This window comes from Lethenteron reissneri, chromosome 41 (assembly GCF_015708825.2).
Source record: "Lethenteron reissneri isolate LAM-NWPU_2019-01 chromosome 41, ASM1570882v1, whole genome shotgun sequence".
In the NCBI taxonomy this organism is placed as follows: domain Eukaryota; kingdom Metazoa; phylum Chordata; class Hyperoartia; order Petromyzontiformes; family Petromyzontidae; genus Lethenteron; species Lethenteron reissneri.
Window position 1 is genome coordinate 10,395,609 of NC_083819.1, and position 18,061 is coordinate 10,413,669.

General features: G+C 49.7%; 1 protein-coding gene across 1 annotated transcript in view; it reads left to right on the forward strand.

The window, feature by feature from the left end:
* The window catches only part of LOC133352563 (equilibrative nucleoside transporter 1-like), a 95,350-nt gene that overhangs the window by 64,618 nt on the left and 12,671 nt on the right, over positions 1–18,061 (forward strand). The window contains exons 10-11 of the mRNA XM_061568286.1: positions 2,458–2,563; positions 3,470–3,555. Of these exons, the coding sequence (XP_061424270.1) occupies positions 2,458–2,563; positions 3,470–3,555 (192 nt within the window). The remainder of the gene's footprint in view (positions 1–2,457; positions 2,564–3,469; positions 3,556–18,061) is intronic.

An 18,061-nucleotide genomic window follows, 5' to 3' on the forward strand; every position in this document is an offset into this window, starting at 1 on the left:
TGCTTGAGACACGCGTCACGCGCTGGGTCAGTATGCGCGCATGTGGCGGACAGTGAGGGCGAATGAGGACACGGGGCACTGATTGGCTGGCCGTTGTTGTTGCCCAAATTAAGGTGGCGTGATGGTTAAGGGGGCTGCAGGGCGCTGATTGGACGAGAGGGGTTGTTGTCCGAGATTGGCGCCGGCGTGTCTGGAAAAACAACGCCACGTGCCACGGGGGGCTGGGGGCGAGTGGCGTCGCGGGGGATGACCTAATTAATTAGCGGAAATTGGTTCGGGGATAAAGTGTGAGATGGTGGAGTGAAACGGGAGTTGGTGCCTGGGACGAGAGACGAACGGATGGAGAGACGGAGCAGTGGATAGAGTGAGTACAGCGTAGGGTAGCAGTGGATAGAGTGAGTACAGTGTAGGGTAGCAGCGGAGTAACGGAAGTATTAGAGGAGAGAGACGACGGAGAGTTACGTCGGAGTGGGACGACGGAGTTGATAAAGAGCAGCCGAGCTGGAGAGAGAGAGAGCGGAGAGGAGCGTCGACGGAGGAGCAGAGGGAGCGAGCGAGGCCAGCGGAGCGTGGCGAGCGAGCGGAGGAACATTGTGCGGTGTTGACGGAGAGTTGTGGGTTGGAGTGTATGGAGGAACTTTGAGCGGTGTTGGCGGAAGAAATGTGGAACTATATAATTGAATAAAGAAACGAGGAAAGACAAGAAGCTGTCGTGTCGGTCCAAGCACTACACATGCAATGCTATTTCAAGAGAATACCCTCTGGGCTGGTAATTGCAAGACAGACATAATTATTTGTATGGTGTACTGTTGCAGAAATTACGCAATTGACAGGCACGGCAGTGTGTGTTGAACATAAAATGCTACTTCGGTGGTCAAAAGGAGGGAGAGTATGACATTGTATTGGGACCAATCATTGTATTCCTCGTGTAATATGATCTAAGCACTCTATGTACGTATGTTGAACTTCTTTCGCGCCGTACGTAGGCAACCGTGGCTAATCGGAGGTGCGGGGTAGGACAACAAACCAACCACACAAAAAAGTAGCTATCAAGAAATGAGTTTTCAAACTATATTTAAGGGTGCATAGCTCCCAGTGGCTTCATAATATCGGAAGGAAGATCGTTCCAGATGGCTGCAGAAGCGCACCTGAAAGCGCGCGATTGGGTGACCGTTTTTGTTCGATGGCCAGCCAGAAGCTGCTGAGAGGATGACCGAAGCTCTATACGCATGCGCGTACTTCGCCTCAACGAGTACCTCGTGTGATGTGTAAACATCGCCACTGGGGAGACAAAGGTGGCATGGAATGGTGTTGGCCACGCACCTCGTCATGTAGCGTGCTGGCCTTCATAGGTGATCGCTAACAGCACTTGCCCCAAAATTCTGTTAAAAGGCTATACGGGGGATCTTTGTCTTTATAGTCGGCGTGTAAGATTCACTCCGTGTATGGACAATTACAGCTCCTTTGTCAATCCAATGCTGGATGAGGGTGTCACCCCACTGTCAGTGCGGAGTGGTGAAGGTGGGGAGCAGAGCATAGAAGCACAGCACAACCATGTATTTTGTGGCACTACCCACCCCCTAAATATTTGCAGTCACAATTCTATCTAAGAATCAATTTGTCTTTTGGTGATGTACTTGCAGCACCTGAAGTCATATAAGATATAAGGATATAGCCTAGCCTAGGAATCTACAAACAAAACTGATCCCTTAAATGACTGGCCTGCCATCTGCTTTCTGCAATATATCTTTGATACTGACAATGTTTTGCTCCCTTGTATATAACCTCAAAACTGGTGGAATGGCCTTATCGTACTGTTATCTTGTGTGAAGTCATTTGAGCTAAAACATCCCATGGTCAACAATGGAGTACCACTTGCCTTGCGTAGGAATGTGGAATTTCCATTTCTGGCCCAGGTCTAGGGATGAGCACTGCTCCGTTGCTAAAGAGAAGGTGAAACCGTGATCGTGTTTGACTCCCTTTTCACGAGAGAGTTTTCCTCATGTGGCTTTGATTGTCAATGCAGTCTGTTCTCTTATAACGCCGCATGTCATTTTCATAACGCGAATTTGATATAACGTGGTGGATGTTTTCGGGAACACATTTTCTTTTTTATAACGCAATGCAAATTGGATATGACGCGATCGAGCGAACGCAACTACGTCGCGCAAGTAGGAATAAGCGGTCGTACAGCTGCCTCGGCGTAACATCATCGCACAAGGTAGTGGGATGCTGCTGGATATTCTAGATGCTACCCACGCGCCTCAGTCTTTGTTCGGCCTGTGTACGCATCTCACGTGTTATCGCGGACTGGGCCTTACCCCTATATTATGATTTAATAGAATGCATTTTTTGCTATAACGCGGTGTTCTTCAGGAATGCAACTACTGCGTTATAGGAGAACACGACTGTTCATGTTAAATGCGTGTCCGTCTGCGTGTCCCTGCGTGTCTGCAGATCTGGATGCCGGCCTTCTCGGTGTGCTGCGTGTTCTGGATCACCTTCACCCTCTTCCCAGCCATCACCGTTCGCGTCGACACCGTCACTGACGATAGCAAATGGAGTCAGTTGATCACTCGCAGATTTTTCTCCTCAATCCAAAATAAAATCCCAAACAAATATTGCCAAATAACTCGATATGTTTGCGTGTATGTTGAAGTTATCTCGCACTGTACGAAGCCAACCATGCTTATCGGAGGTGCGATGTCTGGTTTCCCTAGGCAAGGCCAAGATGACACGCGCACACCACGTTTCATTCATCCGCTTCCCTTAACTGTGCATTGTCCTACTGTTAATTCATCTCTCATAAACACTTCTCGACCCTTACGATGTTGTTTGTCCACCTAACTGAACACACGCACGCACACCCGTGACACCACACCTGAACACTGCATCAGTGCTACAGAGCTCGATATGAATTCCGCCATCAGCAATGTTGTTGCGTCATTTAGTCGCAGAAGGATCTGAGCATGTGTTAATAACAGAACTGTAATTTTATAAGCCTGAGCCCTTTCCCTGTCCTTGTTTAAAGTGACATCTTCGCGTGGCTCTCAGAGCCTTTAATTTTTTGTTGTTGCCAGGTAAGGCCCACTGAGCGATATAGTTATTTTCAGAAGCGACCTGGCCACAAATGACAGCTCAGTGAAGTGGCTTATCACAGGGAAATTTATCGGAGCCAAATACTCTAAACGCGTGATGTTGATTCTTAATGTGGAAGGAAAACCCGGAGGATCCGGAGAAAAACCAACGCGACCACAGGGACAGAGAGAGAATGTGTAAACTCCAAATTAATTTTCATGAATTTACCCGAGCACAGACAAACTTGCTAATATGGGGATTGTGAAATCCTGGTCCACGATCCAAGACAAAACTAAGTTCAGCATCAGAGCGACGCTCAACAGAGATGCCGTGCATTGGCCTCTCATGCTCACGCTTGCCCTCCCTTCCCCCCGCCCCATCACGCACACAGATACATTTTTCCAGCCAGTGTGCGGCTTCCTCGCATTTGGCTTCAGTGACTTCGTGGGGCGCAGCCTCCCGGCCCTCTACATGTGGGTGAGTGTTAGCCCCTTTACACAGTGCCACTCTTGCACGTCTTTAACCCACTGTTGTTTCATGAAAGAAAAAAATATGCCTTGTTCACATCTCTCTTTCTCCGCTAAAAAAAAAAAATTTTAGACACATACCATCGGCCACACGGCATTCTGGGAGTGCATCATTTCAGCAGCATTCGGTTCAACAAAAGTCAGGTAAATTTTATTATTGGTTCGACATGTAGTGCCTTTCTGGCCCAAATCTGGCAACCCCAAAGCGCCATCACCACATTAATGCTCAAACATCAAAATAGACAAGGAAACTTTGGACATGTGGTGTCTCTCCAAGCAGAGTCACGCTCGCTTCAACCAATCCTGTTGAGCTGCCAGATGTTGTACGGTCAAGGGTGCCCCTCTCTGTTAGATACGGGTCCATGTCCAATGTGAACGTCTAACGCTTTTAAATCTTGGCTTAAAGCTTTCGTAACTGCAGGAATTCATATTCTTTGGATCTTTCGGTAAAGTCACGTAGATAGGTTAAAAGAAAATGATAAATAACAATAAACTACGACGTTTCGATCACAACACAAGTGATCGTCATCAGGAGGAAAAAATATGGGGAAAGCTGCTGAGGCAGACTGTTTTAAAGGTTTAAAATGGGTGTAATGAAGTGGGCGGGGCTAGTGATGTTAATGTGAGAAATTAGCATGTTCATCGAAGGTCCCAGAGCAGCAACGTCGAGCTCAGCGAGCGAGGTGGCTGTGTTAGTGTAGGAAATTTAACCTGTTAATGTAAAATCAGAGATCCGAAAATAACAACTAACATCGGAAGGTGGTAGGATGGAAACAACACAGCCAGTTATGACAAACTGGTTGATAACGTCCTTTCAGTGATTGCTCAGTTTATACCCATCTTCTAGATTTAAGTTGTGTCTGTGTCTGTATATGTGGATGGCTTCATGAACGTGTGAGCCCACCGCATTAAAACAATGATCAGCCACGGCCGAGGTATTGGTCCTACCATGTTTCAGATCTGCCTTATGTTCACGAATTCATTCCGAGACATGTTGCTTAGTTTCCCCAATGTAACTACTGCCGCAGACACAGCTTAGTTTGTAGATGCCGGGGTATTGCATGTCAGGGATCACATCCTTCACAGATGGGATCAGATCACGAATTTTACGTACTGTATTAAATCGAACCTGGATCTTGTGTTTTCTCATGATCTTGGAGATCTTTTTGGTGACCCCTGCTTTGTATGGCAAGGTGATGGTTTTGATTGGTTCTTTCCCAACGGTTGGGGTGATAGCTTTACGGATTGTGTAGTCTGAATATCTATTCATCTTGAGAGCTTGGTGTACGTGTTTCAGTTCACTGGCTAGTTGATGATGGTCGGAAATACATCAAGCTCTATGGTGGAGAGTTTTGATAGGGTAATTCTTCTGGGAAGGATGGTGGTGGGAGTCAGGTTTTAGATATGTGTAGTGAGTCCAACTTAGTCGAAGACGTTGTCTTAGGCGCAACACTATTTATTACATCAACTCAACACAACGTAATGTAACCTACACTCGGGTGTTGAATGCCCATCTAACTACGCTACGGCAGAACTAGACATGGTCCCACTATCCCAGTCAGGACCACGAGCTGGGTCGCGGACCGTGTGGCTACAGGCTTCTTCAACCCGACGTGAATCTTCACTCACCAACAGTCAAGAACCCCGAGCCCCGGGCTGGGGCTGGCTCTACCTCTCGCCCCTCCCACCTTCTCGATCTCTCTGGCCCTTTCCCGAAGGCTTCCGAGAGCTCTTCTATACCACATGACCACCCAGCGGCCCCCGTCCACCGGTGGCCCCCCTCCAATATTATCCGGTCACGTGTCGGCAAGTTCAAGTTCATTTTTTAGGTATAGCCCTGTGAGCCATTCGGCTCTTGAATCGGGTGCAACCGCAACAACCAAAAAACTAAAACATGAACAAGAATACAACTTATAGTGACTATGGGCAAACAAAAAATCCAAGAAAAGACAGCAAAAAATTGCAGAAAAAGCACCGTACACCAACACTGTGTGCAAAAATCCCAGTGGGATGCAAGTCAAACAACAAAAACCACAAGACAACTTAGATTAAGGCCATCAGTCTAACTCTGCACTACAACAAACAAACATGGCCAAACCAAAAAACTTTTCGAAAATCACCAAAATAAAGCCATAAAAGCAATGAAACAGTGGTCATAGGAACTGTGACCGAATTTTCACAATAAACAACGTAAACCACATGTACTACCAAACTCTGCAGCTATAGCTGGCTGCATGAGTCACTCCACAACAATAGGAGCATCAGTCGGAGTATCAACATTTTTCAATGCACCTTTAAGATCAGCACACTAAATCAAAACACAGATCATGCTTTGCAGCGATCATCCGGAGCGAAACATTGTATTTTAGGCCACTAAATTGCAGTGGCAGCTAGGGGTGTACAACTCCTCTAGAGCAGTTTTGAGTGAAGATCTCATAGGTAGTGATTCAAGTTGCAGTTTATTGGCAATAGCATTCCAGACCCTGGGGGCATAAATAGCAAAGGCCCTTCCAGTATTTGTACGGCAATAGGGAATGTGAAGCTGGCAAATGAGCGAAGACCTTAGGTCAAATTTGTTCTTTGAAACAGAGACGAGATCCAGCAGGTAATCTGCGGATTTTTTTGTAAGTACATCATGAATAAATAAGATCTGATGCACTAGCCGTCGAACATTGAGAGATGTTAAGTTTGACCCAATGTAGAGATCACAGTGGTGAGTCCTATATGGGCAGTTCAATGCAAGGTCAACCAGCGTATCATGCCCCAACGTAACCCTGGCTGGCTGAAACTCTCTCTCACTCCCTCACTGGGAACCCGCACCGCACACTGTACAGGGTGCCTCTGCGCTAACCAGCGCTCACCCAAGCCCCGATAGGGTTGGTGCTACGCAAGTAAGCGGGCTGCACATAATGACAACATATTATCTGCTGTGGCCTCGCAAGTCCGGCACCATACAGTGACATTCACAGTCACTATATATGCATCTGTATGGGTGGTTTTCTTGTAGACAGAGTGTCCCATTGAGCCACCTGGACTCCTTTCGATTAAAACATCCAAGAATGGTAGCTTGCTATCCTTTTACACCTCCATGGTGAATTTGATGGCTGGGTGTATGGAATTGATGTGGTTGAGGATTTGATTGAGCTGGTCGGCCATGTGGCCGGATGACGAACGTGTCATCTACGTACCTCTTCCACAAGGATGGGCGTAGAGTGGATGCCTGGATGGCGTCTGTTTCAAAATTTTACGTGAAAACATTGGATACAACTGGAGATAAGGGAGAACCCATTGGGGTACCTTCAACTTGTTTGTAGAAAGTTCCATTCCAGGTGAAGTAAGTGTTGGTGAGGCAGTGTCTCACCAGGGCCGGTACATCAGCATTCAGTCCTTGTTGGACCAAATTTTCAATGATTGCAATGGTGTCAGGCACATGAACGTTGGTAAACAAAGACACTACATCGAAACTAACGAGCAAATCCCCTGCAGATAGTGAGATGTCCTTAATTAACGATACCAAGTCAGCTGAGTTAAGTACAGTTGAGGTGGTCTTACCAGTGAATGGTTGTAAGGTCTCAGACAGAAATCGGGCCAGTTTGTAGGTAGGTGAGTCAATGGTGGAGACGATAGGACAAAGGGGTGTACCTTCTTTATGGATTTTTGGTAAGCCATACAATCTGTGTGGCCTATCAGCAGAGGGGTTTAAGGAAAACCGCTTGGTTGGTACAATTAGGGTAACTAAAAGTGATATGGTGAATAGGGTTGTGGTAAAGAGAGGGCGGTTAGTGGGTACCAAAATTCCGGGGGTGCCTAGGGATGGAAGGATGGGCCAGGGAGAAGAGGTGGGGGTCTTGAGGGAGGAGCGGAAACTACACAGGGATGGTGCTTCTCACTTAATGTGGAGGCAAGTTTGTTCCAGTGCAAGGGGGGTGAGTAGGGAAAAGGAGCAGAAACGGGAATGGGCACAAAGAGAGGGGGGAACGGTGAGAAGTCGGAGAGATTGAGAGTGGAGCGGGCGGGAGGCGACATTAAACGAGACGAGGGAAGCGAAGTAAGGTGGGGCAAGGCCACGAAGAGATTTAAATACCAGCATAAGAAGTTTGATTAGACACCTGTAGTAGGTGAGGAGCCAGTGCATTTCAATAAGAAGGTGCAGGAGCAGTGTGGTAGGTTGTAAATGAAACGTGCAGATGAATTTTGGATCTGTTGCAGTGGAATGAACGCATATGCTGGGAGATCGAGTAGGAGAGCGTTACAGTAGTCTTGCTGAGGGAAGATGAGTGAGTGTATTAGTAGTTTGGTGGTGGACTGAGTGATGAGAGGATGTATTTTGTGAATGCTGATAAGGTGGAAACAACAGGTGTGGGTGATGGCAGAGATGTAAGAGACGGGGGAAAGGGAGGAGTCAAAGAGGACACCAAGGTTGTGGCAGAAGGGACAGGGGTGAGTGAGAAGGGTGGGAAGGTAATGGTGGGCTGAGTGGAAAGAGCAGTGGGGTAAAAGAGAACCTGGAGTTTAGAGGGGTTGATGGCTAGGAAGTGAAGTGACATCTAAGACTGAAGGGCGGTTAGGCAGGCGGAAATGCGAGAAGAGAGGTCCAGAGTGAAAGTGGAAAAAGAGAAGAATATTTGGATGTCGCTGGTGAAGAAGTGGTGGAAGAAGTTAAAGGTGGAGATGAGTGTGTTTCGAGAGGGGAGAAGTGGATATGGAAGAGAAGGGGGCCCAGGTCAGAGGCTTGGGGAACACCTGCTTTGACGGGTGAAGGAGGGGTGTAGGGGTGATTGAAGGAGACCGAGGATGAGCGTGAAGAGAGTTACGATTGGAACCAGTTGGATGATGGACAGTGTCAAAAGCCCAGGAGAGGTCGAGGAGAACGAGGAGTGAGGAGAGAAGAGCGTGGAGCTGAGTTGATCACGTGGTTCTGGATGGTAATTAGTGCAGTTTCTGTGGAGTGGAGCAGGCAAAAACCAGACTGGTGGAGTAGGTAGAGGGAGTGGGTGACGATTAAGTTGTTGAGGCTGGGAGTGGACAAGACGCTCGAGAACTTTGGAGAGGAAGGGAAGCAGGGAAATAGGACGGTAGTTTTGAGATGAAGTTGGCATCGAGGGAGGGTTTCTTAATGAGAGGGGTAATGATGTCTGACTTGAAATTAGCAGGAAAGGCATTTGAGGATAGAAAAAAAATTGAAAAGGGAGAGTAAGTAGGGAAGGATAGAGGGGAGGACGGAGGTAAGAAGGGGAGCAGGGATAGGGTTAAGGGGTGAGGTGGTGAGATGGACTTTGGAGATGGTAACAGAGAGTTCCTCCAGAGTCATGGGGGAAGTTGGTGAGGGCAGGCGGAGTAGGGAATTGGTGAGGCGCTAAGGATGGAAGAGGCTCGGTGGGGAGCGGAGAAGCTAGAAAAGGGGAGCGAATGCCATTTGTTTTTGAAGAGAAGAAAAGGGCAAAGTCAGTAGCAGAGAGGCAAGTGGAAAGGGCGGGGAGGAGTTGGGGGGATGGGTGGAGAAGGTTATTAAGGGTAGAGACGAGCAAGCAGGGATGAGAGGAAAAGGAGGAAGTTAAGAGTGTGAAAGTAATAATGTTTGGCTACTTCCAGCAATGATAGAAATGGCCACAGTAGGGAGATATTATTGGAGAGGGAAAGGGGGGGGGGGGGGGGTGATGCGCTCTCCACGTATGCTTGGATTTGGGCAGAGAACGACGGCTTGATTGGATGGAGGTGGTTAGACAGGGCTGGGGGGGCTTCGGACGGTGGGAGCGGGGGCGCAGGGGAGCAAGGAGGTTGAGTGATGTGTTGATGGAGGAGTGTAAGATGGCAGAGGCAGCATCTGGGTGGAGGGAGGAAAAAGAGTGCAAGGAAGAGAGATAGGAGGATATCCAAGAGATTAGGGATGCGGAATCCAGTGAGCAGAGATTGCGGGAAAAAAAGTGGTGGGGTTGGATGGGGCCGGGAAGGGGTGGGCTGGGTACGGTGATGGTGAGAGGCGGAAGTGGTCCGATGGAGGGCGGGGGTCAGTTACAATGGGGAAAGCCTCGCAATCTGATGTAAAGATGAGGACGAAGATACTGCCAGAGGAGTGAGTAGGGGGTGAGGTTAGGAGACAAAGGTCGAAGGAGTTAGTGAGGGCATAGAGGGTCGAGGCAATGGAGGGAAGACTAAGATCCAGATTGAAATCACCTAGAAGAATAAAGAGGTGCGGGAGAGGGGGGACAGTGGAAATAAGACTGTCTAGGTGGTCGAAGAAGAGGATAGAGGGACCGGGGGGACGATAGATACTGAGGAAGGTGATACAGTGGAGGGAGGAGGATAATTGGTGTTCAATAGAGGGGAAGGATGGGATAGTGGGGAGTGTAGGCGCAGGGATCCAGGATGGAGGATTGAGCAAGCCTACGCCTCCACTTTTGCCCACCAGACGAGGAATGTGGGAAAAGGAGGCAGAGGATGAAAGGGCAGCGGGGGTGTCGGTGATATAGGGGGTGATCCAGATTTCTGTGATCGTGAGGGCGGTGGATTTAAGGGAGAGAAAAGCATCCAAGGTGGAGGCATATTTACTGCACACGGAATGAGAGTTCCAGAGGTCTAATTTGAAGGAAAAATCGGTGGATGGTGGGGTAAGAGTTGGACGGGAGTATGTGGTGAATGTGGTGGTGGATGTAGGTGACGACGGGTGAGGCCGGTGGTGCGTCCTCTACCACTCCTGCAGCCAGCAGCCACGGAGGAAGTTTCTGGGCCTGGGCCAACAAGAGTCCTTGAGCAGCCCAAGATTTAGGAGATTGACCAGGATACGTGGTCGAACAGCCGGTAGTCTTGAGCATTTAGCGATATGGCGGAGGTGGCTGTACACGATGGGACCAGGGATGGAGTAGATGCCGGAGAGTGGGCGGGGGGGGGGTCCACCAGAGCAACCCCGTAGGTCACCCGATGGTCAGCCGAAGGGCCACGGTGGAGCACGGAGCCGTGCAGGAAGGCGGCACACTGCGGTGCCACAGCAACGTGGAAGATTGCGGAAAAGCGGGGGGTGGGAAGGGTGGGAAGGGGGGTATGGGAAGCGGGGGTGGGAAGGGGGGCTGGAGCAGGAAATCGCTGCCTGCGGGTGCGGCGCCATCTACCAGAAAAGTGAGTTAGATTCCTCCAGAGGTCGGTTTGTAAGTTGATTTGTTCAACTTTACTCCTGTCGATTCCAAACGTGTTGTACGGAATGTACACTAAATACGGGGAATGGCTTAAAAAGTTGTATTATCTCTTATAGATGTAGATGCCACTGGTTGTTCATGTTCTGTAGATGCCACTGGTCCTTTATGTTCTGCAGATGTAGATGCCACTGGTTCTTCATGTTCTGCAGATGTAGATGCCACCACTGCCATCTATTGCACGGCGGTTGAACTAATAACTCTCGGTCCAAACGGGCAACTTGACATACGGCCTGGTGTGTTCGTATCTCTGAACGTTCGTAAGTCGAATGTTCGTAAGTAGAGAAGCCCCTGTATTTGTTAACAATCGTCCCTGTGCAGTGACTTTGTGGCCCAGTGGGTGGCTCTCGCTCGATCAGAGCACAAAGGGCAGCACTGGAGGTCCTGAGTGTGAATTCCACGTTCCAGGAAATCTATATTTTCTATCACAAATTAATATAATAACATTTAAGTAATTCAACTGTATTTATATATTTAATACCTTGAGCAATATTTTACAGCGGTATTAATTTCAAAAGGCAAAACCTTGGGGGCATCCTCCTGTCGGAACGTTTACACTCATAACCAATCCAGATTCCAAAGAACACAGGATGAGATGGTACTATCCTTTGTGTAAGCACTTCCAAGAGTTCATGAACAGTGAGCCTGGTGAAATTTGGGGAGCGCATCGTCAGTAGTGAACCTTTGGTTCCTAGGGTGTTTCGGCCTTTCATACTATACACCCTCCCCAAAGGCGGCCAGCGACAGGGTGATCAATCCTACGCTTGCGTCCCATTCCCAATTAGTCATAGGAGTTGCCTTGTTGGGACTATGCATGGCAGGGGCGTCCTCCTCCCTGAGCCAAGCATTGTTGACTGCAGACCTCCTGGCCCTCTCACTTTGGGGCCCAGCTGGGGTCTTTCCTCTTCATCCAGAGCCACTGACTGCTGCCTTCTGCCGCCTCCGATACAGCTTTGATTGCCGAACGCTGGCTCTGGCCCTTAATTCTCAGGTCTTTAAGCAGTCTGGTTGTAGATGTTGCCACAAAACCTCTGCAGCCCACCTCCACTGGTCGGACTTCTGTGTTCCAGCCATTATGCCGTGCTTCGGCAGCTAGATCGGCATAGCGCAGATGTTTTCGCTCATAAGCCTCATCTACTGAGTCCGCCCAGGGTACTGTGAGCTCAATGATGAAGTCCTTCTTGAGCGAACGGGACCAGAGCACCATGTCGGGTCTTAGGGTGGTGGTTGCGATTTCCGGAGGAAACACAAGTTGCCGGCCAATGTCAGCTAGCATTTTCCAGTCGCGGGCCAAGCGCAGCTGGTCTCGCTCTAATGGTGTAGAACCGCTCTTCGGTGGTTTAGCCCCTTCGTGGACAAAGGTCGTCCGTAAGGGGTGTGATGCTGCTGGGGGTGGTAGGGAGTTGGTGGCAGCTCGCTTGTCCTCCAGGGCGGACGCAAGGTTTTTAAGGACTTGGTTGTGACGCCAAGTGTAGCGTCCTTGGGTGAGGCTTGTTTTACACCCTGTGAGAATGTGCCTGAGGTTGGCTGGCATGGAACAGAGGGCACATTCCGGATCTTCACCATACCATTGGTGAAGATTAACTGGTGTTGGAAGGACGTCATATGTTGCTCTGATGGAAAAGCTCAACCGCCTCGCTTCCATGGCCCACAGATCCTTCCAGCTGATCTTCCTCTTCTCCACACTGTCCCATCGAGTCCACTGTCCCTGTTTGGCAAGAGAGACTGCCTTGGCCCACCTTGCAGCCTCCTCCTGATGGCGTACTTCCTGCACTACCATCTTCCGCCGCTCTGGTGCAGTGGCCTTACTCCAAGCAGCACGGGTAGTTAGCCCAAGGCCCCCTCTCCCTTGCTGAACATGACCCACAATGTCAGCATGTCTGAGGGCTGCTGTTGCCTCCTGGACTGCTTTTCCTGGCCTCTATTTGCGCCCAGTTGCCAAGGTCGGTGCGTTGTTGCTCACCACTGGGTCTCGAGATTCATTCAGTGTCATCTGGAGCCTGGTTTTTGCACACTTGAATTCCTCTGTTAGACTGGTGAGGGGCAGCTTGAGGACACCATCTCCAAAGACTCCTATGGTGGTAAGGCATCGTGGAACTCCGAGCCACTTCTTTAAGTAGCTCGTGACTCCTCTTTCCATCTTCTCCACTGTTGAGATTGGAACCTCATACACTGCTAGGGGCCACAACACCCGGGGCAGGAGACCAAACTGCAGACACCAGGCCTTTAACTTTCCAGGTAGCTGGGTGTTGTCGATGGACTGTAGGCTACTACTGATGTCTTTGCGCAGCTGTTGCACCTGGTCTTTGTCCTTCAGGCTTGCATCATACCACCTTCCAAGGCTTTTTACCGGCTGCTCAGACACTGTTGGGATTTGGTCATCTCCGATGAAGAATTTCAGGTCACAGAGTACTCCCTTCACAATCGAGATGCTGCGTGACTTGGATGGTTTAATCTTCATACGGGCCCAGCTGATGTTCTCCTCGAGTTTTCTGAGCAGTCTCCTGGTGCATGGGACAGTGGTGGTCAATGTTGTAATGTCGTCCATGTAGGCTCTGATTGGAGGGAGGCGAAAACCAGAGTCGACTCGTTGTCCACCAGCAACCCTTTTGAGGATCTGATAATAACCTCCATTGCCATTATGAATGCCAATGGAGAAATGGTACATCCCGCCATTATACCTACATTTAGGCATTGCCATGAGGTGGTGAACTCTGAGGTGGTGAAGCAGAACTGCAGATCCTGAAAGTACGACTTCACCAGGGTTGTGATGGTGTCCGGTATGTGGAAAAATCTGAAGGCAGACCACAGGAGTTCATGGGGCACAGAGCCAAATGCATTGGCGAGGTCGAGGAAGACTACATGGAGGTCCCTTTTCTCCACCTTGGCCATTTGGATCTGGTGCCAGATCATGCTGGAATGTTCCAAGCAGCCAGAGAACCCTGATATTCCTGCCTTCTGTACAGATGTATCGACGTACGCATTCCTTTGCAGGTACTCGGCCATCCTCTGGGCAATGACCCTAAAGAAGATTTTACCCTCGACATTCAGTAAGGAGATTGGGCAGAATTGGCTGATGTTCACTGCATCCTTCTCCTTGGGGATCAGGACCCCGCCTGCCCTACGCCACACTTTGGGTATTATCTTCTTTTGCCAAGCTGTTCTCATAAGCCTCCAGAGGAACCTCAGGACGTCTGGTGTGTTCTTATACACTTTGTATGGGACTCCATTTGGCCCCGGGGCTGATGCTGTTCTTGCCCTTCGAACTGTGTTTTCCACCTCTTTCCATGTCGGAGGGCTGGTCTCAATATGTTGTTCCGGGGGTTCAATGGGTGGGATATCTGATGGGATGGCCAGATGTTCATGTCGCTTTGAGTCAAAGTTTGTTGTTCTCAGGTGCTCTTCTAGGTCTTTCTTTGTTGTTTTTAGAACTCCACTTTTTTCCTTCGTGAAGAGACTTTTAAGGAACTTGAAGGGATCTTTATAGAATCGAGTTCTAGTTTGTTCTTTCTTCCTTCTGCGTTTCCGTAGGTTCTCTGCTCTACGGAGGGATGCCAACCGGGTTTTGATTTCAGCCTGAAGTGCCTCTATGCCCTCCTTTTCCACTTCCGAGGCTTTCTTCCACTGTTTCTTAAGCTGTCTCCTTTCTTGAACGAGGCGCTTGATTTCTTGTTGCCTCCTGGAAACTAGTGGGGTTGGAACCTTTCTCCCGCCTTTTGCCTCTTGCACTCCAAAGCTTTCTGCCCCGTACTCATAGATGATGTCCCCCATCCTCTCCAACTTCTTCTCCACTGTGCCTCGAAGTTTCTCGAGGGTCAAGGTAAGGTCAGTATTCACTGTTTCTCACAACTTCTTGTCACTGGCGCCAGGCCACTTTACATACGGTCTGTGCCCTGGTAGTCTCCTCTCGACTGCAGGTCTGGGAGGCTGGGTGAGTTCCACTCCTGTTGTTGGTTCCACCTCAGTTGTTACTTCGGTGCTTGAGTTTACGTCCTCCATGACGGTGGTACTGATGCACTGCAAACTATGGTTTGCGTCCAGTTGCTGTGCTTCATTTGACTGATTTGATCGCTTTTGCAGAAAGTAATCAATGCGAGGCCTCTGTCTCTCTTTACCCAAACACCATGGGTTGAGGATCCTGGTGGATCCTCAACCCATGGTGTGATGTAACTTTCTTCCAACCACAGACACATACTTGCATCTGTTTGTGGCCTGCTGTTGCAGCGGAACTTGTGACAGTTGCTGTGGTGTTCTCTTGTGCTGTGCTCTAATTACTCGTAGTCGTTTCCGGTCCAGTCGTTACCATGTTGTCAGTCGATGAGTCATCTTCCGCCCCCGCTCTCGCAGACTCTAGGGGTATTCTCGTATGTTGACTTTCTGTAGCTAAAGCGTGTGTTTCCAACATACTGCGAAGCATGGGAAACTACAGAAATGGGAAGCTAACCCATGACTGTCCCAGTGGGGTCTATTCCCTCCTGTCAGCCGTCTCTCCGTGCCGCCACAAGGACTTTCCCCCTGTTGTCAGCTGATCTTTCTCAACAGTCACTGGACAAGTCCAGATATTCAGATTCCAAAAAACACAGGATGAGATGGTACTATCCTTTGTGCAAGCACTTCCAAGAGTTCATGAACAGTGAGCCTGGTGAAATTTGGGGAGCGCATCGTCAGTAGTGAACCTTTGGTTCCTAGGGTGTTTCGGCCTTTCATACTATACACCCTCCCCAAAGGCGGCCAGCGACAGGGTGATCAATCCTATGCTTGCGTCCCATTCCCAATTAGTCATAGGAGTTGCTTTGTTGGGACTATGCATGGCAGGGGCGTCCTCCTCCCTGAGTCAAGCATTGTTGACTGCATACCTCCTGGCCCTCTCACTTTGGGGCCCAGCTGGGGTCTTTCCTCTTCATTCAGAGCCACTGACTGCTGCCTTCTGCCGCCTCCGATACAGCTCTGATTGCTAAACGCTGGCTCTGGCCCGTAATTCCCAGGTCTCTAAGCAGTCTGGTTGTAGATGTTGCCACAAAACCTCTGCAGCCCACCTCCACTGGTCGGACTTCTGTGTTCCAGCCATGATGCCGTGCTTCGGCAGCTAGATCGGCATAGCGCAGATGTTTTCACTCATAAGCCTCATCTACTGAGTCCTCCCAGGGTACTGTGAGCTCAATTATGAAGACCTTCTTGAGCGAACGGGACCAGAGCACCATGTCAGGTCTTAGGGTGGTGGTTGCGATCTCCGGAGGAAACACAAGTTGCCGGCCAATGTCAGCTAGCATTTTCCAGTAGCGGGCCAAGCGCAGCTGGTCTCGCTCTAATGGTGTAGAGCCGCTCTTCGGTGGTTTAGCCCCTTCGTGGACAAAGGTCGTCCGTAAGGGGTGTGATGCTGCTGGGGGTGGTAGGGTGTTGGTGGCAGCTCGCTTGTCCTCCAGGGCGGACGCAAGGTTTTTAAGGACTTGGTTGTGACGCCAAGTGTAGCGTCCTTGGGTGAGGCTTGTTTTACACCCTGTGAGAATGTGCCTGAGGTTGGCTGGCATGGAACAGAGGGCACAGTCCGGATCTTCACCATACCATTGGTGAAGATTAACTGGTGTTGGAAGGACGTCATATGTTGCTCTGATGGAAAAGCTCAACCGCCTCGCTTCCATGGCCCACAGATCCTTCCAGCTGATCTTCCTCTTCTCCACACTGTCCCATCGAGTCCACTGTCCCTGTTTGGCAAGAGAGACTGCCTTGGCCCACCTTGCAGCCTCCTCCTGATGGCGTACTTCCTGCACTACCATCTTCCGCCGCTCTGGTGCAGTGGCCTTACTCCAAGCAGCACGGGTAGTTAGCCCAAGGCCCCCTCTCCCTTGCTGAACATGACCCACAATGTCAGCATGTCTGAGGGCTGCTGTTGCCTCCTGGACTGCTTTTCCTGGCCTCTATTTGCGCCCAGTTGCCAAGGTCGGTGCGTTGTTGCTCACCACTGGGTCTCGAGATTCATTCAGTGTCATCTGGAGCCTGGTTTTTGCACACTTGAATTCCTCTGTTAGACTGGTGAGGGGCAGCTTGAGGACACCATCTCCAAAGACTCCTATGGTGGTAAGGCATCGTGGAACTCCGAGCCACTTCTTTAAGTAGCTCGTGACTCCTCTTTCCATCTTCTCCACTGTTGAGATTGGAACCTCATACACTGCTAGGGGCCACAACACCCGGGGTAGGAGACCAAACTGCAGACACCAGGCCTTTAACTTTCCAGGTAGCTGGGTGTTGTCGATGGACTGTAGGCTACTACTGATGTCTTTGCGCAGCTGTTGCACCTGGTCTTTGTCCTTCAGGCTTGCATCATACCACCTTCCAAGGCTTTTTACCGGCTGCTCAGACACTGTTGGGATTTGGTCATCTCCGATGAAGAATTTCAGGTCACAGAGTACTCCCTTCACAATCGAGATGCTGCGTGACTTGGATGGTTTAATCTTCATACGGGCCCAGCTGATGTTCTCCTCGAGTTTTCTGAGCAGTCTCCTGGTGCATGGGACAGTGGTGGTCAATGTTGTAATGTCGTCCATGTAGGCTCTGATTGGAGGGAGGCGAAAACCAGAGTCGACTCGTTGTCCACCAGCAACCCTTTTGAGGATCTGATAATAACCTCCATTGCCATTATGAATGCCAATGGAGAAATGGTACATCCCGCCATTATACCTACATTTAGGCATTGCCATGAGGTGGTGAACTCTGAGGTGGTGAAGCAGAACTGCAGATCCTGAAAGTACGACTTCACCAGGGTTGTGATGGTGTCCGGTATGTGGAAAAATCTGAAGGCAGACCACAGGAGTTCATGGGGCACAGAGCCAAATGCATTGGCGAGGTCGAGGAAGACTACATGGAGGTCCCTTTTCTCCACCTTGGCCATTTGGATCTGGTGCCAGATCATGCTGGAATGTTCCAAGCAGCCAGAGAACCCTGATATTCCTGCCTTCTGTACAGATGTATCGACGTACGCATTCCTTTGCAGGTACTCGGCCATCCTCTGGGCAATGACCCTAAAGAAGATTTTACCCTCGACATTCAGTAAGGAGATTGGGCAGAATTGGCTGATGTTCACTGCATCCTTCTCCTTGGGGATCAGGACCCCGCCTGCCCTACGCCACACTTTGGGTATTATCTTCTTTTGCCAAGCTGTTCTCATAAGCCTCCAGAGGAACCTCAGGACGTCTGGTGTGTTCTTATACACTTTGTATGGGACTCCATTTGGCCCCGGGGCTGATGCTGTTCTTGCCCTTCGAACTGTGTTTT